General features: G+C 36.2%; 1 protein-coding gene across 1 annotated transcript; it reads right to left on the bottom strand.

Moving 5' to 3' along the window:
* Nucleotides 1–713: 713 nt before the first annotated feature.
* LOC108674059 (sodium-dependent nutrient amino acid transporter 1) lies at nucleotides 714–27,347 on the bottom strand. Its single transcript, XM_018161958.2, has 9 exons — nucleotides 26,870–27,347; nucleotides 12,182–12,289; nucleotides 9,708–9,957; nucleotides 9,164–9,389; nucleotides 7,571–7,844; nucleotides 4,845–5,037; nucleotides 4,203–4,522; nucleotides 3,568–3,802; nucleotides 714–1,981 (listed from the first exon to the last, which is right to left on the bottom strand). Exons 1-9 carry the CDS (start codon nucleotides 26,888–26,890, stop codon nucleotides 1,725–1,727), a joined length of 1,884 nt encoding a protein of 627 aa, XP_018017447.1. The 5' UTR covers nucleotides 26,891–27,347; the 3' UTR covers nucleotides 714–1,724.
* Nucleotides 27,348–27,706: the final 359 nt, after the last annotated feature.

The following is a 27,706-nucleotide window of genomic DNA, read 5'->3' as shown; positions in this document are numbered from 1 at the left end:
GATACCTGCGAAAAATGTTATACCTCCTCAAGTGTCCCCTGTTACCACGTACAGGAAACACTTATCAACTCGGTACATCCCACAGTAAGCGCTCAAGATGTGTTTTTTTATCTATAATGGAATTCCCACTAACAAGATGAACGACCTAGCTTATCCCGTAACAATTCTTCGCTGCATGCATCAGAAACACAGACTACATCTTAACCCTTTCCAATTTATTTAATGTTTACTTTTGTTTAAATTTTGTTTTTATTTTGGCGAACATTTTCAGGTTTGCTCATATATTTACACGAGCTAAGTTTATAATCATGGCAGGATTGGAATTCCTTGAAGGATCAATCCCATTAATTTGAAGCCGGTACAAATCATAAGGGCAAGCATGATTTCTATTCAGATATAAATACAATGAAAATTTAATACTCTTTCAATAAGTTTCATGCGGATTTAAGAATTCATAATTTTTTTACAAATCACACTATTCAGATGATGGGCCAAATCACCTACAAGTTCTCAATAACCTAGTTAATACATTTTTCAGCAGCAAAAAGTTCCAAAGAAACGAAATGTTTTAACGTTTTTTAATGACAGTTAACAAACCACTGACTAAATGATCCGATTTCAGAAGTTAAGATATTAAAAATCATGTAGCTAATTAAAAAAATGTATTACGAATTAGGGTTTGAAACAGAAACCGGAAAATGAGGACGACAGAATTTTTGTTAAAATTTATTTAGCGAGCGTAAGGAGACTACAAGCTCGAGTTTCAACAAAAAACGTACACTAATCAACATAAAACAATTGGTCGGTAGCGCTTATTTACTTTTTTATTACATGTGTATTATTTATGTATTTTTATTATTTATGTACGAAATTCCCGCAAGCATCAATTATACATCACGACTCTAACATACGGACAGAAAGGGTGGAATTTTAACCTAAAAGAAAAAAACAGTCTACATTTTTTGGGCATAGTTGCGATTAAAAAAGCCATAATATTTTACATTATAGAACGTTTTAAACACATTTTAATATTTCTTCAATATCACAAATTTCAAGAAAGTAGAGGTCATAGAGCTGCAAAGTGGAAACCATCATTGATTGCAAATTAAAAAAAACAGACTTTTATTCGTAATGCCCGGTCCCGTCAATCAATAAAATCAATTTTCATCAGATTTTCATGATATTGCGATTAACCATTCTTGCTGATACCTCCCGAATTTCTCGATCCTAGACACTAATTCACTAATAGGTATGATTTTTACATGAATATCACAGTTACCCAGTCTGATAGAGGTTATTTACTATGAATTCAACAGCTTTCTTCAATATCGATTGAAAAGTTGTCCGTCATTTATTCTCGGATTCTAATAACTTAACAAACTTAAATCAAATATGATTTTAGTGGGCAATTCCGGTGCATATGGTTACTTTCCTAGGAAGTTTGCAGTATTTACGTAAATTAATTCTTTTCGAAGGATACATATATTGATGTAAACGGCCACACATTAAAAAAATAGTTTATGCATTAAAATGAACATAGTATTTGCAAGAGTAGTATCTTTACCTCACTATATTATGCTTGGTATGGACATAAGATTTCTTTCTTATATTTTACACTCACCCATACTCACTACCTTTCAATTAAAATATGATTTAAAATACATCAATTTTATAATCTGTATCGACATCTTCTCAACATATAACACAAAGACGATCATAAGCTCTTAAAATCTATGTATCTCAATGTCAGAAGCAGGGTTATCAATTCCATCCATGGGCACAGCAGGATTATTTCCCGCTAAGAAATCCTTATAATTCCTGTTCAGTACAGGATCTCTAGGACCCCACTTGTCTGACGGTCTGAACGTATCCTTGACACTCTCTAGGAGCCCCATGCCCTTGCGGTAGCGCTTCACGTACGCGTACAGGAAGAGTGCCGGTACCGTGGAGACAGCGAACAGTGTCAGCGCCACGCCGAACCCTGACACGAAATTACAGATTTATTTATTAATTTATTATACTTAACTTATATTTTTTTCGTTCATATTATTAATTAATTTATCAACCCTGACACGAAATTACAGATTTATTTACTAATGTATTATAATTGGCTTGTATTTTTTCTTCATTTGTATCAAATAATTTATTAGGCTTGATATAAATTTTTTTTCATTCATATTATTTATCAATTTATTATGCTTGATTTATATTTTTTCTTCATTTATATTATTAATTAATTTATTATGCTTGGCTTATATTTATTTTATTCATATTATCAATTAATTTATAAACCCTGACACGAAATTACAGACTTATCTATTCATTCATTATGCTTGACTTATACTTTTTTATTTATATTATCAATTAATTTATCAACCCTGACACAAAATTAGAGATTTATTCATTAATTTATTATGCTTGATTTATATTTTTTCTTTATTTATATATTTTATTAATTTATTATGCTGGATTTATATTTTTTCTTCATGTATATCATTTATTAATTTATTTCACGAGACTATTGTCTAAAAAGCCGGAAATATTTGTTTATTTTATTTTAAAATCCTCGGAAATAATTTGTACTCGTAATACAATAATACATTAATTGAAGTTTCTGCGTGATTTAAAAATCAGCTCTAATTAAGATTAAAAATTACATAAAAATTAAAATTGGGCTCTTCGTGGTAAAAGACAGGAGATGAATATTGGTATGGTCTGATTGATATAAAATAACATGTATAATTAGGTCTCGAAAGTATCAACATCTTTAGGCTAAAATGGCGGCAACTCAGCCCCTGTTTCTACTTCACAGAGTGAGAAAAACCAAAAAACTACTAAAAAAAGGTCCTAATTATATAATATAAAAATATCATAGGAAAATAATTTATGATCGAAACTTCTTGTGCGTGGTGCGTTATCATTATGCTCATATTTTTTTACTTTTCATAATATTAGCGGAGCATTTGTTCTTAAAATTGTTGAAAGGTTTCCACATTTTAGGAAATGATTCTATGAGTCACTTTTAACTAATTTCATCAAATTATGAGGTGCGCTATTGGGAACAAATTCATTGAAATTGTTGCATTCAGTTTGATAGTATCAGTGTCTAATGTAAATTGCGCATTGCTTATAAAATACTAAAGAGTATCGTAGTGATTTTCAAATTCCATTAAACCCAATAGCAAGCCTCCATTGTATCACAAATGAGCTTTATAGTCGTACTAAATGCGCTACTGAGCCTAAGATGAGTTCCATACTTACTGTATTTGCCAATAACAACGGGACCAAAGACGGACCTCAACTATCTAATGCTATAAGCTACGTTGCCCGACCAACAGTGCTCAACGACAGAGCCGGGAGCGAAAGATATACATGTACTACCTCAGCCTAAGCTGCGTTACCGTACTAACTGTACTCACCGATTGCACCGGGACCGAAGACAGGCCTCAACTATTTAATGCTATTAGCCACGTTGCCCGACCAACAGTGCAGAACGAAAGAGCCGGAGCGAAAGATATACATGTACTACCTCAGCCTAAGCTGCATTACCGTACTAACTGTACTCACCGATAGCGCCGGGGCCGAAGACATACTTCCCGTGTGTTAGTGCCTCAGATGTAGCCACGGTGTAGAAAAAGACCACGATAAGCACAACGGGTATTAGAATGGCCCAACAGAACTTCCAGTAGTAGCTTGTCTTCCTGTTCAACATAAACTCGATGTCGAGGCAGAATCTTTTGATACCGTACACCCAGTGAACGGCAATGACCTCTAGAGCAGCTAAGATGAAGATCAAGAAGCCCTGCAATGATTAGTTCAAGTTAATCAACAAATCAATGAAATGTGGAGCTGAATTTTGTTCAAAAACTAAATCATTTGCAAAATTTTTCTCTTACGCTATAAATTTCATGGTATGAAGTTAGATCTTGTACATAGTTACGAAGATACCTCATCAGGCATAAAAAAACTTGTTTAACCTTTCCTAACCGTAATCACAGATCTAAATGAAATGCAGTGTTAGTAATTATTACTAGATAGATCATGGTTTTCAAAAATTTTTTTAAAGCCCAACATAAACAACTGCGTCACGTTTTGTTGTGTCCCAAAACTAAATTATACATTTAGTAGGTTCATACACAGATGCGTTAGGTTAAAAATTTATCTCTTAAAATAATATAGGAAATATGTCTCGAGTAACTCACCCCTCCGTAGTAATCAATGAGAGTGAGCACATACTGCCCCTGCGGCGTGACATACACAAGTCCCATGAGGTAGCCGACGATGCAGACACAAAGTGTCACCAACCATTTCTTCCAACGCGGGAACTCATCACAAATAATAGTGATGACGCAGCCGGTGAGGGCCGTAGCGCTGCCGATGCCCAGAGTGAAGAGCATCAGGAAGAAGAGAGTAGCGAAGAACTGAGGCGCGAAAGTGAAGCGGGAGAGCACGTCAGGGTAGCTGACGAAGGCAAGAGTACTGCCTCCTCCCTTCAGCACGTCTTTCACGTCTACTCCAAGCTCTGAGGAGACATTCAAATGATATAACTCACAATGAATAAATTAAGTTTCACTTACGTTAAAGCTTATCGTGTCGTGAAATATGTGCACTTACAGGATGTAAACTACACGTGACCAGGATGTAAAATTTCAAAATTTAAAATTTTTGTCCATTTTAAATTGACGTACTATTTCCCGATTACAATTTGACCAACTTATGCAGGTATTTCATAAATCCGGATGCATGAATAGGATAATTTATTGGAATTTTAGCCCAAAACTTTCAAAAATAATATGTTAAACTGCAGAAACGGAAAAATATCCAGAATCTATTCAATAAATTACCGTTGGCGAGGTAACCGAGAATTGAAAAGATCGTCAACCCAGCCAAGATGGATGTGAAGGTGTCGGTGTAGGAGATGATTGTGGCATCTCGGTAGACGTTATGCCTGAAGTCGTTGTATGAAGCAAACATGATAATGGAACCGAAGCCGACGCTAAGACTGAAGAAAGACTGCGACAGAGCAGCGTACCAAACCTGTGGGCAACCGACAATAGAAGGAGGTTTCATAATCAGCAATATATTTTAATTTTCTATTGTATCTATAAAAAGTTACAGATTGAAAAGTGGGGCAGAGCTGTAACAAAACCTGCTATATTAAACATCCATAAAATCTATTTCGGCCATAAATAATTGTATTGCTACTGGATTTTTAAGCACCCAAACGATTGGCTGTTCGTCAATTGGATTGGTAATATTGTCACGCACAACGATTGTGTGCGTCAAATTAGCACGGAAAACGATTATGTGCAGTAATATTGGCACGAAAAACGAATGTCTACAGTAGTATTAGCACGAATAACGATTGTGTGCGTCTAATTAGCACGAATAACGATTGTGTGCATCTATTTAGCATGAATAACGATTGTGTACGTCTAATTAGCACGAATAACGATTGTGTGCGTCTAATTAGCACGAATAACGATTGTGTGCGTCATATTAGCACGAATAACGATTGTGTGTAATTAGCACGAATAAAGATTGTGTGCGTCTAATTAGCATGAATAACGATTGTGTGCGTCTAATTAGCATGAATAACGATTGTGTACGTCTAATTAGCACGAATAATGATTGTGTGCGTCATATTAGCACGAAAAACGATTTTGTACGTCATATTAGCAAGAATAACGATTATGTGTGTCATATTAGCACGAATTAACGATTGTATGCAGTAATATTAGCACGAAAAACGATTGTGCGTCATATTAGCACGAAATACGATTGTGTGAAGTGATTTTAGCACGAAAAACGATTGTGCAATCATATTAGCACGGAATACGATAGTGTGCAAAGTCACGTCGCTGCAGCTATTGTGCCCGAAAATCGTTGAATTATCGACACTCAAAACATTCAAGAGGTTAATAATCAGACCTCAAAAACTTTCAAGTTGGATTAAAACCTACATCAATGCACTGTTGTTTACCAAATATTTCAGCGAAACTTTCAAGATCGATCAATAGTACAGAATTAATATCGAGAAATTAAATTGAAACTGACCTTAACTTCGAGTAGCTTCTCCCACTGCGGTTTGAGGAAGTATATGATGCCGTCCACAGCACCAGGAAGAGTAGCACCTCTTCCTAGCAAGATGAAGAGCACGAGGTAAGGGAAGAGCGCCGTGAAGTACGCCACTTTACCGGAACTCGCGACGCCCTTCACCAGCACCAGGAATATCAGGAGCCAAGAGAAGAGCAGGCACAGGCTCAAGCGCCACTCAGGGGCCGACATACCGTTGTCCAGGCCGCTGGGATCTGATCGCAGCACTTCGTTTCTGTGGCCGAGTGGATAAACAACTTATGAGTCACAGAAACTGAATGTATTTTAGAAATCGTTTCTGTGGCCGAGTGAATAAATAATTTTTGGGTCACAGAAATTTTGAGTCACAGATTTGATCGCAGCACTTCGTTTCTGTGGCCGAGTGAGTAAACAATTTTTGATCACAAAAATTGAATGTATTTAAAAAATTTTTATGTATATTTATTTATACACTATAATGGTGATACATTTGTCTGTATTTTAAAAAATTTTTTCTTGTGATGTATATTCATATACTATTCTGGTGTTATTTATTTCCAATTTAGTAACACTGTGAATAGAAAAATGTTATCGGAATAATTGTGGCACGATAATTTTTGATCTAAAAAAAAGTCTACATCAAGATTTTGCCAAAATGTGTTGACAAATTTTTGGGCCATAGAGTCTGAAAAATTCTGCTGCCTCAATCTACGTAGCGTATAATGAAAATCTGGTTAATGCATAGCATTGCATTTCAGAGCGGTTAAATATCAACTCCGGCTCAATGTTTACTGGATAATTGTCATTGATATGAATAATTCAACGACCATCAGCAGAAGCACATAACGGTCAGCCATAGATGCAAAAAAACCTAATTGTGGGATTACAAATAATGATATCTTACATAGAGCAATGACATGAACTTTTCATCTAAATAATTTGAAGGGAAAGAGAAGAGATAGCTTTCAGGAAACGTTAATCAGGATAAATATTTGAAATTCAGTCTCAGCGTTACTATAAAAAAATTGCATGTCAGATATTTACTTTAGCACGTGAAGCGCTGTCATGAAGTATTCCTCCTGATATGGGCCCGTACGCTAAATAGGGCACTAGCACTACGAAGTAGCACTATGCACTACAAGCCGTAGTGCGACATGGAACACTACGGTTGGCATGCTAAATAGGGCACTATTGTGCGTCATATTAGCACGAAATACGATTGTGTGAAGTGATTTTAGCACGAAAAACGATTGTGCAATCATATTAGCACGGAATACGATAGTGTGCAAAGTCACGTCGCTGCAGCTATTGTGCCCGAAAATCGTTGAATTATCGACACTCAAAACATTCAAGAGGTTAATAATCAGACCTCAAAAACTTTCAAGTTGGATTAAAACCTACATCAATGCACTGTTGTTTACCAAATATTTCAGCGAAACTTTCAAGATCGATCAGTAGTATAGAATTAATATCGAGAAGTTAAATTGAAACTGACCTTAACTTCGAGTAGCTTCTCCCACTGCGGTTTGAGGAAGTAAATGATGCCGTCCACAGCGCCAGGAAGAGTAGCACCTCTTCCGAGCAAGATGAAGAGCACGAGGTAAGGGAAGAGCGCCGTGAAGTACGCCACTTTACCGGAACTCGCGACGCCCTTCACCAGCACCAGGAATATCAGGAGCCAAGAGAAGAGCAGGCACAGGCTCAAGCGCCACTCAGGGGCCGACATACCGTTGTCCAGGCCGCTGGGATCTGATCGCAGCACTTCGTTTCTGTGGCAGAGTGGATAAACAACTTATGAGTTGCAGAAATTTTGAGTCACAGATTTGATCGCTGCACTTCGTTTCTGTGGCAGAGTGAGTAAACATTTTTTGAGTCACAGAAATTGAATGTATTTTAGAAATCGTTTCTGTGGCCGAGTGAATAAACAATTTTTGGGTCACAGAAATTTTGAGTCACAGATTTGATCGCAGCACTTCGTTTCTGTGGCCGAGTGGATAAACAACTTTTGAGTCACAGGAATTGAATGTATTTTAGAAATAGTTTCTGTGGCCGAGAGAATAAACAATTTTTGGGTCACAGAAATTGAATTTATATTAGAAATCGTTTCTGTGGCCGAGTGAATAAACAATTTTTGTGTCACAAAAATTGAATGTATTTTAAAAATTGTTTCTTGTGACGTTTATTTATACACTATTCTGGTGATATTTATAGTCTATTTAGTAACACTGTGAATAGAAAAATGTTATCAGAATAATTGTGGCACGGTAAATTTTGATCCGAAAAAAAAACAGTGTACATCAAGATTTTTCCAAAATGTGTTGCCAAATTTTTGGGTCGCCGAGTCTGAAAAAATTCTGCTGCCTCAATTTACGTATCGTATGGTAAAATTATGGTAAACTCATTGCATTTCAGAGACTAAATATCAACTTCTGCTCAATGTTTACTGAATAATTGTCATTGATATGAATAATTCAACGACCATCAGCTGAACATAACGGTCAGCCACAGATGCAAAAAACGTAATTGTTAGATTACAAATAATGATACCTAATATGTAGCACTGGCATGAATTTTTCATCTAAATAAATTAAATCAAGAGAGAAGTGCTAGCTTTCAGGCAACGTTAATCAGGATAAATATTTGGAATTCAGTCCCAGCGTTACTAAAAAAAATAAATGTCAGATATTTACTTTAGCACATAGAACATTGTCATGAAGTATTCCTCCTGATAAGATTTTGAAAGTTATAGGTAAAGCTTTTAAGCAACATTCATCCATTGAACTACAAAGCGTTCAGCCTCAGCGATATGTCTACCGTCAACATTAATTAACTCGTGTAATAGCGGTTTCAGCCTTTAGTAGGCCGTAGGACTGTCGCCGATTCTTAACATCGCAGAACATTCACAGAATTTTGCGGTCTCGAACTCGCAACTCACTGCTACAATTCTGCTGTGCTTAACCGCCCGGCCTCCTCGCCGATTCTGACCAGCAACTGACGCACAGAGCTGGGATCGAACCCGCGCCTCTCTGCGCCAATCTTGATACTCTGAACTGTAACCACTGGGCCACCCTGCCCGTGTAACACTAACATGAAGTATTCCTCTGAAGAAGATTTAGCCAAGGAGACGTTGAATGTGAGAAGGGAATGATTGGAGCTCGAGCGCACACAGTATTTCGTAGACCATCCCTCGCCACACTCTGACCACGGCAGCACGCTAGAGAACGACGCGAAGAAGTAGAAGACCGTTAAGGCCATCAAGGAGACGTAGTAAGTAACTACCGACCATGTGGCTAACGCTTGACCGTATCCAACCCCTGTGGGAATGAAATTTTGTTTAGATCGTAAGTTTCAAAAGGGATTGCAGTTTTTGAAATATAAAGCAGAAATTTAGGGATGGATTGGAATATTTAAATCATCATTTAGGTCGTAAAATAAAGGCCAATTTCACAACGATCAAGTTTCAGAGGGTTAACATAATTACAAATGCATAATTTTGAACTTCGAGTGTTCCACGATACATTCATTCAACAACGTTCAACCAACGAAATTCAACAATTTCAACCACAAACGATATAAAGATCTCGATAAGCAAGAGGATATACAAATCACCAAATTGTTAATTTCAAACGGACCTTTAAATGCAGGTGCGAGTTGCCAGACTTTGACGGCACCAGCGGAGGCGAACTGTCCCAAGCAAAGCTCCATGTAGTACAGGGGCTTGCCTATGAAGATCAGTACGCACAAATACGGGATGAGGAACGCCCCGCCGCCGTTCTCGTACGCCACGAACGGGAACCGCCAAATGTTCCCCAGCCCAACAGACATGGCCACGCAGGATAACAGGAACTCGATGGGGTTGCTCCATTGTTGTCGGCCTGCTGCCTGTGTGTAATTGAAGTTGATGAATAATTAAATAACTCTACGCTAGATAAAAATTGACAGAAATTTAGAAATTTGTTGTCGGCCTGCTGCCTGTGTGGGTAATTGAAGTTGATGAATAATTAAATAACTCTATGTTAGATAAAAACTGACAGAAATTTAGAAATTTGTTGTCGGCCTGCTGCCTGTGTGTAATTGAAGTTGATGAATAATTAAATAACTCTATGCTAGATAAAATTGACAGAAATTATTGAAATTGACAGAAATTTCATATTAGTGATTTTTATTGCCCGGTTCTTGGAAACGTATAATTAATGAAGGAGCACAAAATGCATGCGACGGTTAAAATTTGAATATCTACAGAACAAGTATTCGCGTAAAAACTATATTCAAGAGTTGTTTCTCACCTTGCAATTTTCTTGGCTAATAAATAATTTCATCATTTTGCAAAAAAAATTAATAGTAGTTCCATTAGCAAATTACGGCTATTAGAGATTTGCATTAGCGTGAAATCTGACGATGTGAAGTCGTGTAAGCATCTCACTATGACAAATATTTATGGAGCAATGTTGAACTGACGTATAAATTATTGAAAACTTGTAATAAAAATCAACTATTCGAATGAATCAATGTCCGTAAATCTGATGAATTGACATATAACGTAACTATATTAGTGAAGAAGAATTAAAATTTTCTACATATCACTCATTTAAATTTATTTTAGAGGATTTCGTATCGTTCCTTTTTCTATATCATTGCATTGTCGGTTCCAATTCAATAGTGAGATATGCGCGTTGATTAAAGAGGACCGTTTTCGCCCATATTAGTGGCGAATTAGGGGTAATTTCGCCCATTTATTATAATAGTGTGGCGGGGAACCACTAATACGTACTGGCCACAATAGACAGTCTACTGTGCATTGCGCACGCAATTTATTGTGACAGAAAAAGAATATGAATTAAATACTTTAACGAAAAAGCATCGGCGAACACAGGTTATTCGTGGTTTACACGAACTATCTTCAGTAGAGATCAATGAATCTGTCAAATTATATTGTAAACTGTAAACTTAACAGATCATCACAACTGCTACGGACAACTATTGCAGGATATCGCCTCAAAATGACGCACATATTGCGTCTCTATGACGTCACTTGTTGAAGATCCTATCAGGGATATCCGTCTCAAAGTTTATCCTTTTGGTGAAAGATTGTTAACTGGCCCACGAACGAGATTAAAGAAAATTTTCCATTTTATCTCAGGTAGATGAATAACAAACAATGAATCATTTGGGTGGGAGGGTTCAGCCAGGAAATGGTAATGAGGTTGTCGGTCGAGGTTGCACGAGGTTCCAGATCCAATGGTGATCAGAAAATCTTATTTCCCTAAAATATCGCGCAGCACCGACGACATCAGAAAATCACTCTGCCATTTCACCGACAAGTCATCACGATGACGCTAAGGTTTCTTTGATCAGCGATGGCAAGAATAAAGCTTGCGGCGAAAGTATCACAGTCAATGCTGGGGGACTATTTCTGTTGCAACTCTAGCACAGTCTTGCAGGTTAGTACTTATAAAAGAAATAGTTTTAACACATGTACCTCAAATACTGGTTATTTACAATTGCGTTGTACTGTGTAGTCCACTCCAACCAAAGTCTAAAACATGAATGACATATTCAAGAAGTACACAAAACCTAAATTGCGGAAGTCTTTAAAACGAAATGCAAAATTTTTCATAACTGAAACATGATTCAAATTGGTACTATTCCCTAACATCACAATGGGCTGGGATTAGGCGGATACAATTAAATATTTTGGCTACTTGTTACGTTCACCAGGCTTAATACGATCGTAATCGTTAAGAAGAAATGACGATAACTCAGCATGTAAAACTCTTACTCTCTCTTCTTACTCTTGTAAACTCTTACGTCTGATGCTCTCCTCATTCTCCTATCTCGCTGGTCTCTCTCTCCTTATTTACCCTATAAATGCCGCAAACTTTTTCGTAATATAGGTGCGGAACTCTATAAAAATTTGTTAATTATGATGCGAAAATTTTCCGCGACTGAATGAATAAACAATCCTAAAAATTATAAATTTAACATTTCCATAAATAAGTAATCTTAATTATTATGCGGGTTCACATCATAATACCATTATTATAGCATAAATATGCGTACATATAGCATGAATATGAATACTATGAAAATATGTACTCGAAATTACCTCTGGTAGAGCGTCAGGTTGAGGCAGCTGCGCTGCGGTGCCGTTCTTAGCTTTTCCATTACTAGCTCCTTCGCCCGCCTCCACGACGTATGCGACGTTTGTCACGCCCTGAGATAAGAAATAAATTTAGTAATTAAGAAAACTATTCTAAACATTATTATTTTTCGAAACCATAAAGAAGTTGACTTAGGAAACTATACTGACATTATTAATTTTTTGTCAAAATCATGAAGTTGCTGACTTACAAAAGTATTTACACTATTAATAATTACTTTTCGGTAAATAAATTATGTAGCTGACTCAATTAATTTGATTTGATTTATCAATTTTTGTCTACGAACTTGACGTGAAGTGAGAAAAGGAAAATTTAATTGCAATTACATTTTGAAAAGGTGAAGTTTCTGAATTTCTTGATTAAAAAAAATTTCAATATTACTAAATAACAAATTTTGACGAATTAAGTTTAAAGCAGGATAAATGCTAATTTTTAGTTAAACGATCATTTCGATTACTTCTCACTCTTTGTTACAAATCTGCAGTTCACAATTCACTCATTATCTTTTAAACTAGCATATAACTAGAATATAACAAGTATGCAACCAGCATTTGAACTAGAATAACTAGCATATAAATAACATAAAAAAATGTAGACCGAGAAGCGAGAAATTTATATCGTGAGCCGAGAATTATTTAATATGAAGTCACAAGCTGCAGAAGCCAGACTAGAAAAACATGTGAGTATTAGTAACTGCCGCTCATCGCAACGACTAAACCCATGGTTTACTCGTAAACCCATGGCTTGATTCGCCTGCGTAGAAATGCCGGAACTCCATTGAACGGGGACAGTAATTTTATGGCCACGTGCCGTGACATGGACAATGCGGTGCCGTGATGCAGTGATTAGGCCACTTAGCCTGACCATAGCTGATGCTAAAATGCTACATATATTATATTATTAAATCCTTTTTAAATTATGAAGACTTGGTTTAAGTAAATATTAATAGGGACGTCCAACTTAGCGATCTATAACTCACTCAACGGTTGGAAGTAGCGGTCTGAAACGCACGCACTTAGTGAGAGGGACGTTAGACGTAGCGATTTGAAACGCACTCAACGATCACAACGATCACAGCGGTCTGAAACGTTCTCAACAAGAAGGACGTTAGAAGTAGCGGTCTGTAACGCACTCAACGAAAGGGACGTTAGAAGTAGCGGTCTGTAACGCACTCAACGAAAGGGACGTTAGAAGTAGCGGTCTGAAACACACTCAACGAAAGGGACGTTAGAAGTATCGGTCTGAAACGCACTCAACGAAAGGGACGTTAGAAGTAGCGGTCTATAACGCACTCAACGAAAGGGATGTTAGACGTAGCGGTCTATAACGCACTCAACGAAAGGGACGTTAGAAGTAGCGGTCTGTAACGCACTCAACGAAAGGGACGTTAGAAGTAGCGGTCTGTAACGCACTCAACGAAAGGGACGTATCGGTCTATAACGCACTCAACGAAAGGTATGTTAGAAGTAGCGGTCTATAACGCACTCAACGAAAGGTATGTTAGAAGTAGCGGTCTGTAACGCTCTCAACGAAATGGACGTTAGACGTAGGGTCTGAGAAGCACTCAAAATGAAACATTAACAGGAGCCAATGATAAGTTAATTCCTATGTCCCGGCAACTTTCTTATGTTAACCGAATATGAAACCTTGTAACTTAGTATGAAAAATTTTGCTGAAATTTAGGTCTACATTGCAACAATTAGTGATGACAAGACACTCCTTATTTGGGCGGAAAAATAACATGTGAATTTTTCTGTTGATGGCCAATAATTTCTCATGTATGAATAAGTTTAGTCAAAAGCTGAAACGCGACCGATTAAAAAAAAAATCAGGTGAATGTTTACAAAAACAAAAACTTTTTTATTTCCATGAAGTTTATAATATGATACGTAATGAAATAAAATTTAAATGAAATTGTTTTGTTTGATGATCGAGTTATCCAAGCCGTCGTGCGAGTAAGAAATTTATTGATGGGAAATTGGTGAAAAATATTTGCTCGGCATGCAACGGCTGAAGATAAATTAAATTTTCCGATACGTGGAGATTTTCATTTATATAAAACTTAATATGAACCTCAATGAAATTAAAACCCCGAAGTCTCGGAAAATTTTAAATTTCTCTTTAGCCATTGCATGCCGAGCAAAAATTAATATAAATAAGTATGTTTCCTCTTAACGAATAGCTTTGATTTAAATTGTTGAGCACAATTTTGTTTTAAGCTAATGAGAAATGACGGTTTTCATATTTCGTTGATTAATTATAAGTTTTACATGCCGTAAATACTCGTATGTGGGAGTTTCTTTCCATACATGTAAATTTACGTGTGTTCCCTTGACATGTAAGTTGGTTCCAAGTTTGCCCGAATGGATTTACTTTTGTACAAACTTAATTTGTTACAAGATGTTTTAGATTTTTTTTTGTATTCTTTTCACGTGTGGGTGATTTATTCCGAATTACATATCTCTGACAAACGTACTTTGCAAATAACTAATATTTTTCTCACAAAAAATGTCTTAATTTCAGGCCATAACTTTCATGTTATATTATTTTACACACAATGTACGCTGTGTGTAGCTAGCCTTGTTCACGTCTGATCCTCGAAATAACTTATTATTCCATACTGATGTAGTGAGTCAATCGCGGTCTTGCGCATGGTTCATAATGTAGGTACTGTATAGCTTTTGTATTTTATTTTTTCTTGATTTTATAATTAATAAAGTTTAATTTTGAACGACTGAGTATATCTATCCATAAGTTTGAAGTGTATTCATGTGCAAGATTTGTTATTATTTGGAGATATTCACGTATAATCCTGAGTGATATTTTATACCAGACATGAATGATTATTTCCTCTTTAATTACAGTCGTATGCATTACCGTGATTGTTTTAATTTTCATCGATCTAAAAGTTTAATCCGTATAAAACGACTTAAAATTCTTTCCTTAACTTTCATTTTCCTGGAAAATTACTGACCTCAATAATTACATAGAAAAATTTGTTGAATGCAATAATTCAGATAAATGCCAAAAAAGGGAGAGTTCAGTGTTTTTCTTATTATTTGTTGTTCCAAATTATCACAATATTATTGCATTAGGGAAATTTTACGTCATTTCGCTAAAATTTCCGTAATTTAATTTTCATTTTTATTTATCTCTAATTACACTCATTCTGATGCAAAAAATAGTAAATTTTTGTCATTTCTCATGGTACTGCTGAAATAATAAGTACAAAAAATTAATAAATTTTTATAGCTGATTTAAAAAATTAATGGCATTTTATATTAAAAATACGTAATGCGTGGGAAAACTCACAGGACGCTCGCAGTTGCGATAGCTATCGGTCACGTATATGAAGGTGACCGAACTACAGGATTTAAAAACGCAATTTCTGCGGCATTTCCTGCCTTTTAGTTCGTGTTTAAAGATACTTCAGATAAAATCAGGTGCGGTATCTAGTTAATTGAGGGGCGTCTACTTAATAAGAGGCTATTTAACCTTGCATTGATAAATGCCTTCTATTTGCACTGAAATTTGTTGAATTTATTCAAGTGGAAGTGAACACCAGAATGTCCGAATTACACAAATTGTGCTTTAATAAGATGGTCAATTCTTTTAATCAATTTTTGCCTTTACTTAATGCACGATCGACGTCTCTAGATACAGCGAAAATTTCATTATAATTCTAATTTCGTTTCAAGTAATTTCTGCAGTCCTTAATAGATAAAGAAACAATATTGATGCAGCTCCCAATTTAGAAATCTGAGTAGACTACGAATTTGTCCATAAATTGTAGTGAAATTGTGCAGAAACCTTATTTTTGTTTTACTTTATTATTTTAAATCTGAACCAAATCGTGAGACCGAAAAAAATAAACAATCGAACAAAACTAAAAAAACTAATTTGTCAGGAAGCGATAGTTTCTGGTTGATTTCTGGCAATTTATTGAAAATCAATAGTCCGAACGCAAACAGAATTGATCGACAAGTAGTTGTATTTTTTTGAAGACCATTGCAACAATTTTTAAACGTGCTCGCTTTAACCCTATAAGGTCACGGTTGTAAACGTGCTCGCTTCAACCCTATAAGGTCACGGTTGTAAACGTGCTCGCTTCAACCCTATAAGGTCACGGTTGTAAACGTGCTCGCTTCAACCCTATAAGGTCACGGTTGTAAACGTGCTCGCTTTAACCCTATAAGGTCACGGTTGTAAACGTGCTCGCTTCAACCCAGTAAGGTCACGGTTATAACCGCGGTTGTGTAAACAGACAATCGTTCATTTCACAACCAACAATGGCACTTCCAACTACCGTATGCGACACCACCTGTCATGTCAGGCCCCAATTAGAGGTCGTCATTGTAATTAGAGTTTTATTGCTGAGTCGATCCAGCAAGTCGATTTTCGGCCTTAACTCACCCAGTAATGCTGATTAAATTACATCAACTCAATCAACAAAATTTACATAGCTTGATTTCTTCATTTTTCGGGAAATATTTCATCACATTCGTATAGTTATTTCTATAATTTTAAACTAAAGAAGATAATTCATTCAGTTTCATCGTTTCGAACTTCAACTTGTCGTATCGTCCAAGCCCACAATTTTCAAGGCCATTTCCCAGCACATATTGCACGCATTCATCTGTTCACCAACAAGCTATACTCTTGAAAGTGTGAAGGTTGACTATAATTAAAGGCCCCAAAGGTTATGATTCTCACTCACGATTCTCAAGGCAATTTTTCAACACATATTCCTCGCTTTCATCGATTCACCACCACGTTATATAAGGTTCAAGGTTAACTTAATGAAAGGTCCTAAAGGTTATGTATTCTCACTCACGATTCTCAAGGCAATTTTTCAATACATACTCCTAGCTTTCATCGATTCACCACCACGTTATATAAAGTTCAAGGTTAACTATAATGAAAGGTCCAAAAGATTAGAACGAACGTTACGTCACTGCTTCATCATTACCTCATACATCCGCGGCCATCAGCTTTGTCGTATCGTCCAAGCCCACAATTTTCAAGGCCATTTCCCAGCACATATTACACGCATTCATCTGTTCACCAACAAGTTATACTCTTGAAAGTGTGAAGGTTAACTATAATTAAAGGTCCCAAAGGTTATGTATTCGCATTCACGATTCTCAAGGCAATTTTTCAACACATATTCCTCGCTTTCATCGATTCACCATCACGTTATATAAGGTTCAAGGTTAACATAATGAAAGGTCCAAAAGGTTAGAACGAACGTTACGTCACCGCTTCATCATTACCTCATACATCCGCGGCCATCAGCACGGTAAATGATGTCGAATGACTTGCCGTTTCCACATGCATAATTCCATCACTGCAGTGGGCCTCAAACGGATGTAAATTTGTCTGGGGTGATGGAAGGGTGAGTGTTTTCATTCAGCCGCATACGTCAATGTTGACAACATTTGCCTAAACGGATGTAAATTTGTCGGGAGTGATATAGCTAGGGGTGAGTGTTTTGATTCAGCCACATGCGTCAGTGTTGACAACATTTGCTTAAACGGATGTTAGTTTGTCGAGAGTGATATAGCTAGGGGAGAGTGTTTTCATTCAGCCACTTACTTCAATGTTGACAACATTTGCCCAAACGGATGTAAATTAGTCGAGGGTTGTGAAAGGGAGAGTGTTTTGTTTAAGGCGTAACGTGAATATAAAGGAATGTTCAATTGCTTAATATTTTATTGCTCAACGTGGGCAATATTTGTTGCAAGAGGTAATGAGAATATTAAAACATAATAAATTGGATGATAATGTGAATATAAGTTTGGGAACCCCCGGTGCACAACTTACATTAGCATAAGCCAAACAAACGATGCAATAAACGATCAGCAATAAAAGTTCCATATTTGCAGCGAGAGATTGCATCACGTCCTGTCCTTTGCATATTGAATGGCCAAACACTGCAAGATTCACAATATTTATGAATATCAAGGGAAAATATGCGCATACATAGTATATGCTGCGGATAGAAAATCAGACGGAAGACAGGCACCAAAAGCAAGTTGTTTTCCTGTCCAAGACGAACTAAAACTTGATGTTAATGGAAATTTCATATAAAATGGAACAAGCACAGGTATAATTATGAAAGAAAATAATTGTACTTATGTAGTGAAATGGTTCGATTAAATTATTCATGTATGAGTAAAATTCTTCGTGAATGCAACTTGGAATACTGGGTGGGACGTCACCGACAGATTCAACGAGAGCTGTAAAAAACAAAATGCTTTGTAAAACAATAACGAATATTTCCATTGAACTTTTAAAATCCAGAGTAAGAAATTATTTTTCAATTAAAAGGTAGTTACGGAGCCTATAGGACTTTTTAAAGCCGAATTAAATTTCTAATCGTGAACATATATCACTACGTGCCATCTGATCATGCAGGTTAAACATTTTGGCCCTTTCTCAAGTATGGAAGCTCATTCATTTAAATGAATAAACTTATGCATGAATATGAATTATATATGAACATAATCATATATGAATATTCTGTAATTATGAGAATGGACCGTGCAGGATGTATTTTGAGCTCGGCTCCTATATAAGCAAACATGCCAGTCACGTTGCCTTATATACATTATACAAACTTAACGTGTACGCGTACTTTTAATTAAACACTTCAACCTCATGTCACGCACACGAAGGTCGATTATAAAGTACTTATGTATGGACATGATTTTAATGTTGCTAAGCGTGGGGCGTGATCAATTTATTGATAGGAAATTTGCCTCACAAGAACAATAATTAATCTCATTCACATGCGCATGAGCATTGCGATTACGACATTTGTTCATGCATAACACTATTGTAACAACTGAGTATATATATGCACACAGTTATGTTCCTACACAACAATATTGCTATTGCACACAGTTGTGTTCCTTCATAAAAAATTATTCAAACAACAAACAGTTCTCAACAACAGTTGATAAAAGACAGCAAAACAACGAACAGTTATCCAATCACAAAGAAAAAGACGTACATTGCCAAATCATCTATTCAGAACAAGATTGTAAAGCGTGTTTTTCAGGGTTTTCAATTAGTTTAGCTATTCATTCAAAAGTGAAGAAACCGAGACTATAAAAGTTACGATGGTTCCATTGAAAACGTGAACGTGGCGATATGTGTGGTGCGTTTCCTTTCCCTTTCTTCGCTTCAGATTCTTTGTTAATTCGCTTTGTATGCATTAAATTTTTGTGTTTATATAATTTTTAGTGTGCAAAAATCAAAGTAAATAAGATTGAGATGGGTAGTAACTCACTCGTACGAATGGTGAAAGGTTAATTTGAGTTGCAATCGTAAATTGACCGCGTAAATATGTTGTTGAAGTAAGATACTGTATATGTATATAGATGCGTGTTCCGTGCACCAAGAGATATATTGAAGATACCAGCGTCTTTATACTCAAAAAGTATCTGTCCAAAATTTTTTTTGTGTCACAATCTAGCCGAGTCATCGCGAAATTGCGTTTTTTAACAGAGTCTGTAAAGAACTCAAAAACCATTTGATTATAAATACAAAAATTTCGCTTTAACATGCAATTCACACTTGATTCTACTAGCTGTTTGACAGCTGAATGTAAGTAGCAAAATTTTATCTGCTGTTTGTTTAAATTAATTTAATTTTGTATGAAAACACGAGAAAGGTCCCGCCTTAAATTATCAAGTTCACCTTCTACCTTCGCTCGAAAAAACCGATGGTAAATGCATTTCTAAGTTCTGAATTTCAGAGTTCCAAATTTCTGAGTTCTGAATTTCTGGGTTCTGAATTTCAGCGTTCTGACTTCCAAAGTGTAATTTCAGAGTTCTGAATTTCTGGGGTCTTAATTTCTGAGTTCTCAAGTTCAAAGTTCTTAATTTCAGGCTTCTGAATTTCTTACGCCATGAGTCTCATTCAACAGGAACTCTGTAAGTTGTGGCCAGGCATGCGGCGCATTTCCTGCCCCAGCACCAAAACAAGTTAAAATAAAAAATTAATAAAATAATACCTTCGCTGAATAATTCAACAACTCCCGCACCGTGAAGCCGAGACGCTGGCCCTACGCGGCACACTGAGGCTGCTTCAGTGTTGGGTGGGCGGACTATACGGTGACCTGAGTATACACAAGATGTACGGTACACGAGACGACCTATGTATAAATGACGCACACGGTGACCTGAATATAAGCGGTGCACACGGCAACCTGAGTACACACGGCGACTTATAAACTCAATATACACGGCGCTCAGAAGCTGCTGTTCGTGTTTCCTATGCACAGTCACGGACGAGGCGTTTCAATCATCACAATGTTACTCAAGACGCATTCGAAGTTGTAATAATGGGACTTCCTTCACATTATTCTGTAAGCCTGCCTCCATGAGCCTTCAGGGAACCTAGGATCATTTAATAAACAGAATTGTTCAGTTTGACCGCACTTATTAAGGTTCTGGCTACAAATTAGATAAAAGTAACAAAAATCATCTTTACAAATCACCGGAAAGCACTCAGGTCTCAGTTTTGACAAGAGTTTAACAATATTTTAATTTTACCTTGACCCTGACCAGCCACTGCTTAAGTGATTCTTACGTCGGTAGATCAGAGAGCTACATGGTAGAAACGTACCTTATGCACATTGATATTGCCTAGAATCATTTCAATTTGACTTTTTACACAATTAGGTCGCAACTGCATCACTTTAAGATTAACTCTTTAGAGTGGTATCTCGGAAGTAATTAAAAGGTAATTCAAGACTAAAATTAATAGCCATTTTTAGTTGGAAAAATATCCGATGCCTAGACGGGTAGGGAACTGAGAGATACTTGAAAATTACGATTATACGTACAGTAGAAGGAATCATTTTAAATCATTTATTCTTAATATGAATATGACGATATTTTATTTAATAGAATGATTGCGTCGCCCATTTAATACGTGCTGAACATCATATAAACATTCACCATTACCTCAATGTCGTTATCATAAAATATTACCATCATCATAACGTCTTCATCTTAAAAAAATTCACGATTACCCTAACGTCGTAGTCACATCAACATTTACCATTTTCACAACGTCTTTTTCATATAAACACTCGACAATATCACTATATCTTAATAATATAAAAATTACAACATAATAACCCCGTCGGAGCTTGAATGCTCGATGCAACAGCTCGCATGTGGAAGCTCCTCCAAGGTCAACACTGCGTGGATCGTTCCACTCCATGGCGTCATGGCAAGTAGAATGCGTGGATATATACATATTATATATAATATAATATACATGTTTACTATGTTAAAAAAGAACCTCTAGTTTGCGTTAATCCTTGTTTGTGTTGCAAGTTATGCGTATTCATTTAGTGTTTAAAAATTGTACTATTTCAGGAAAACTTAAAATGTGTTTACGAATCAAGAGTTCAGTCTCTTACCTTACAATGGAATCACGTTTAAAAATCCCTAACTCGCAAAATATGACTATTCTGAGCGACATTTCATAAGGTAGTAAAATACGAGTATGTTTAACATTTGTGAGGTGCTGAATTAAGGATGTTTTTCACATCACGAGCAGACAAAAGACATTGCTGCGACAGCGCGGCCGTATGAAGCGACGCAGCCGAGTGTGCCTTTCCGGCCAGAGAGACAATCAAGGCCAAGTTTTGGGAATTAAATAATAAAACGAATGTCTTCGTTAAAGAGGAATCAATTACAGCATCACTATTCAAGTCTTTCTTTTGTATGGATTTAAAAACTTATTTGTACCGCCTACACAACCGTCATAATTTCACTCAGGAACCGCTGCTATAACGCTGAGCAGCTCTCATACACGGAAATCTTTGGCAGTTCGTCGTATCCGGACCGAGTTACTCAGCTCGTCGAGTTCTAAGAAATGTTACGAGCCGAAAAAAAACGCTATGGCTGCACCCACACATTTTAATGGAGGTGCGCCATGATGGACGTACTTGTTTTACTTGCGATGATTTCATCGAAATGGAAACGATCTACGCATTGTAATTGTGACGACATGGAATGGAACGATCTACGCATTGTACTTGTTGTGACGCCATGGAGTGGAATGATCCACGCAATGGACTTGCAATTGCGATGACGACATGGAGTGGAAAGATCCACGCATTGTACTTGCAATGATGCCATTGAGTGGAACTATCCACGCATTGTACTACCTATATCATATACAGATGTATATTACAGACACTTACGAGGACGGGGAGAACTACCTGCGCACTCATGGGCGATTACAATGCTTGTAGGTTTTCCGTGAGAATAATACTAGTAAAACGCTAATGTCTTAATCTACAGGTGTCAAGTTCGTGAGGACGCCATCATAAATGACATTATATTATTTAATTATGGCCCTTGGAAGATCGAGACTTCCAAGAACCAGAAAATATAAAACTATTAAATTTCAATTCTGCCTACCAAGACACTGCAGTCGAGCGATTTATACTTTCTTGTCTTTACAAGAAATAGGCAACTATTATAGAGGTCCTTGTTCATCCTGCGATCCTGGATATATTTTTATGGAGAGTTTCCTGAACGTAAATGTTATAAAGTTTCTTTCGCTTTAAGCCTAATGGGTGTGTTCATCCAATTATTTATAATTAAAAAAAAGAGTTTCCTTATTTATGCTTAATATTCCATGCGCATATACGTATTAGAAATCTAATAATTGAATTTGGTAGCGGTATCTTTGATGAGAGATTGTTGCTGGCGAGAGCTACACAACACAGTGGAAAATGGGAAATGCAATTAGTTCTAACAGCATCATGAATTATTTAAAACCCTTAATGATAATTGCGTCGTGATGAAGAATGTAATCATGTGCTTTAATGTCTCTGTCAACAACTGATTCATAATTTACATGGTAATTGATATGACCTGCTAGGAAATCAAGTGTGGCCGTGCCATGCACAATGAACTCCAGCAAGAAGGTCGGCGAACGTTCTGCACTTGTATAAGGTTTTTGCGGTCCTTGTGTCCCGTCAATGCTTTCACTTTCACAGTCCTGCATTTGTGGTGCCTTGAAGTGATTATGCGCCTCAATCTGCCCGCTCATGCTGAAGGTCCCAACAGTACGATTTTGATTTATTGCAGTGGAAAACGTATCACGTTTTAATTTAGTTATAAAATGCACTATGAAATTAGAACTATTTCATGGCTCTAACGATTCGATTTTGATTTATGAAGTGGAAAAGTATCACGTTTAATTTAGTTATAAAATGCACGAAGAAATTGGAACTATTGCATGGTTCTAACGAGACGATTTTGATTTATTGAAATGGAAAACGTATCACGTTTAATATAGTTATAAAGTGCACTATGAAATTGGAATTATTTCATGTATGTAATAATAGTTAGAGAGGACATATATATCACATTATTTTCAGTAGTTATTAATTTGCAAATTCTAGGTTGCAACTTGCTAAACTCCGATTCGTCGGATGTTTGACTGCAGAGTTCTGATTTAATATTTCCATCATGATAACAAAAAAAAAACATTGTTCATACGTTTTTACATTCATATGATATGTTTCATCTATTTTTTACATTTTAATCCTGAAAGTGTTGAACGTGTAAAGTTTGATCAGGTCAGACAGACAATTGCACCTCTAGAACAGGTGGGCCACGTATACGCTTTGTATGTACATGTATGTGCTAGACCATGCCTGCAAAGATGCTATTCGCCAAACTAAACAATTTTGTGAATTCAGTTCATGTTCAAATGATTCGCTGTAAAGATATTTAAGAAGAATTATTCTTTCGCAACATTTGGTGTCACAAGATTATCATTGAATCAAATAATGCTTCAATGTAGCATGTGATGATGTGTAGCGTGCAAAGAATTTAACAGGATGAAGAACTGTTCGGAGAAAACATGCGTTTATGTTTTTCGTAATTCAACTGTTATTTATTTGCAATAACACTTTTCAAAGCACTCTATATTTTAGTGTAATAAATAAGGAACTAAACGCCACCTTTCAAACATTACCAATTTAAATAATAAGAATACTTTATCACTATTGCTGTCAAATGATCCATAGAATATCCATACGTACAGAAATTATGTTCAAATTATTTTGAAAGACACTGTAAATGGAATGATTCTCGGCATTTTGGACAAGGAGAAAAATTGGAACACAATTTTTCGAAGCGGGATAGAGCAGAGAACATTATTCATTATGGACATACTTTGCGAAACGAATTTCTCAATCGCCATACCCAAACATACCATACCCAACATACTATTTACCCAACATATACCATGCCCAAACACACCATACCCAACATATGTACCAAACCCAAACATGTATCGCCAACCGATGTGGGTAGCCAGGAATGCCTCGAATTTTTTGACGTAAACGACTGTTCATGCTTTGCTTTTGAGGGAATCAGTCATTTTACACTCTGCCATGATGACATATTAATAGAAGAATGAACGTGAGATTCGAGCTAACGTTTATGGTGAAACCGAGTTTTGATATAATTTCTATACATTTTAAGGCGAAGGGTGAATTATAATTGTGGGATTACGTTACGTTAACTCCGAAATTTAATGCAAAATAGATGTGATTTAACCCTAATGTCAAGTGTTTATGAAATTAAAGACATTTAGAAGCAAGTTCATGACCATGGAAATCCTGAAAATCAACTTTTACGACACTTGACCCAACGTGTAAGTAGGTAACTCGTAGATGCAGTCACATCGCGCTGCCATTTCCGGGCAATTGCAGCTTCAGAAAATGTTGTATATTAATCTATTCTTTTTCTAAGAAGAATATGCCATAAGGCATTGAACGATGTTTTAATTATGTTTAACGGGGAAAAAGTGCCCAAAAAGTATATACTTCTATACTATATAGAATTAGACGGTAGATTTAGCTTCGTAAAAACTTGCGATTAGTGACTATTATCACAATTTTGTGAGAGGGCATGGGCTATGTTTGAAGAAGTGCACCACAAATGCAGTTAGCAAGAAAACGCATGACGTCCGACTCTTAAGTTATTATCTATTGGTTTTATTACCAATTTCATAAATTTTCAGACAATGACACAAAGGGAATATACATGTAGCATTTAGCAGTGCTCTACAATGAATCAAAACCAACCTACTATTTCTATGCTTAACAAAGTTTTCTTGTGGCAAAAACTCCAATGTGACTGATATTAGAGTTGACTTCCTGCAACACAAAACAGTAACAAGTGATTGTTTAATCAAATAATGTGTTTCTAGATGGATAATATTGAATATCAGATTTTTATATATCTACTAAAAACCTTGTAACATAAGAATTACCTGTTGGTCCTTTCTTACCCCAGCCTGATCCCATCTTACCCCAATGGGGTAAGATGGGACCAGCTCACTTTTTTTAATCTGTACAGAAAACTGTGTTGTATGCAGAAAGTCTGAGTTGTAGCTTTGAAGCCCACTGCATAACCACACCTTGTGATAAGTTTAGGATTTTTTAGTTATTCATGGTATAGATGCTACATGCCTGTTAGTAATTTTGGTCCTGTCTTACCCCATCTGACTATATAACTCGTAGATGCAGTCACATCGCGCAGTCATTTGCAGCTTCAGAAAATGTTGTATATTAATCTATTCTTTTTCAAGAAGAATATGCCATAAGGCATTGAATGATGTTTTAATTATGTTTAACGGGGAAAAAGTGCCCAAAAAGTATATACTTCTATACTATATAGAATTAGACGGTAGATTTAGCTTCGTAAAAACTTGCGATTAGTGACAGAGAATTTGTCGATTTAAGTTTTCGGGGTCGAACAATTCTTCAGATGACGTTGATTGATCGAAAGACAAATATAAAGAAGGAAATTAAATGTATTAACAACGTTTCTAATGCAAATTATCTGTTAAAATTATGTTTTTTTCTGCGCATATATATTTTAGGCACCGAGATTCGTTGCAGCTGCATGTTGTCCGAAAAATATTCCGTTATTAAAATGAGCATACGAGTTCGATGGAAAACTCTGTGGGGTGACCATGTCAGCTAGTAATTTAAGATTGGCTTGTACAAATGATGAAAATCATCATAATCTTTGAGAAAATCATGTGTTAATTTACAATCCACGAGCGCCTTCTCAAGCACAACTGTTGATAAGTTCATAAATAAAATGAAGCGTTAGTACTTTCGAGGTTATGTATGAAGTCATGGTTGCCATTTACTATTTACTTCGTCAGAAATTCATATAAATATGAAATTACAATAGTCATAGTCAGGAAGGAATTCTAGAAAAAGTGGTTCATATAATCATGATCTATCCAGGCAGGTGACCTAATCAGCTACAAAATAAGAGTTAGGCCCTATACATGAAAGAAAAATATAGTTTTGGGTTCTTAGATCATCATGATATTTGCAATTACTAATATATAATCCCTCGTGAATTCAGCCATGGTCATAGTACATACGAATAAAAGCTACGATATCGTTGCTACCTATTTATACGTTTAACGACGTAAGTCTGAATCTCCCGACAGTTTATGTGGATGGCTACCTTACTTGCGTTGCAGTCTCCATTCAGTTGCAGATCAAATATAATACAAACTTCTATCAGAATCTAATGAACGATTTCGATTTATGTACTTACGTTTTGATTTTTATGTGACATTTGGGCTGTTGTATAACGTTCAAGTATTGTTTCTTGTACTTAGTGTCAGCGTTAAAACTTCACATTTGTTTCTAATTTTCTATTGTTATCATTACACTAATATTTTCTTTAATATCAAACTAACGCTACACAATAATAAGCGCAATTTTTTAGTAACTTCTTCTTGAAAGAAAGTTGTTCAAATTGAGGGCACCGTGTGATTCCCAGCAGAAGAGATAAAACTTCACGTTCAACGTTTGCTTTATTTTCAACCGGATGTATTCGATTCACTAGAGGTCCGGCACTCCTCAATCAGCCTTGATGAGTGGTCATATAAAGTCACGTTATCTCTGACGACTAAAATGCATGGGAAACACACGTAACTCAGCAGCGACTGAGGAGCTAATAGTTTCTAGTTCCAGCCTGCACCACTGCACTTCCCACACTACCTGGCTGGAAACAATAGTCTGTGTGGTGGAGTGACGCAGTCTCGGACCTCAGCGTTGCCCGCTCATTGCAGGGTCAACGGCAACCGCATTGTGGCAATTTTCTCGTGCATTTGGCATCTTCGGTATTAAAATAATTGGTCTTTGCAGAGAAGTCTGGTGGAAAAATGACTGGAATAATGTTCTTTCAATATGATAATAGAAGTGAATGAAATCACAAAATGCTATCTTCTTAAGAAGAAAATTGTTTTATTTTGAGCGGCTTTGAAAAATAAAGTATTTTTACAACGCTATTTCTGAAACAGGACCTTGTCAACCTAGCTTTTACCCAATGGGTAATACTAACTTTGAGTTGATCTGTGTCTCAAGTTTGTTTCAACAGAGACACATT

Source organism: Hyalella azteca, unplaced genomic scaffold, assembly GCF_000764305.2.
Source record: "Hyalella azteca isolate HAZT.00-mixed unplaced genomic scaffold, Hazt_2.0.2 contig10128, whole genome shotgun sequence".
Classification (NCBI taxonomy): Eukaryota; Metazoa; Arthropoda; class Malacostraca; order Amphipoda; family Hyalellidae; genus Hyalella; species Hyalella azteca.
This window is presented reverse-complemented; position numbering and strand designations above follow the sequence as displayed.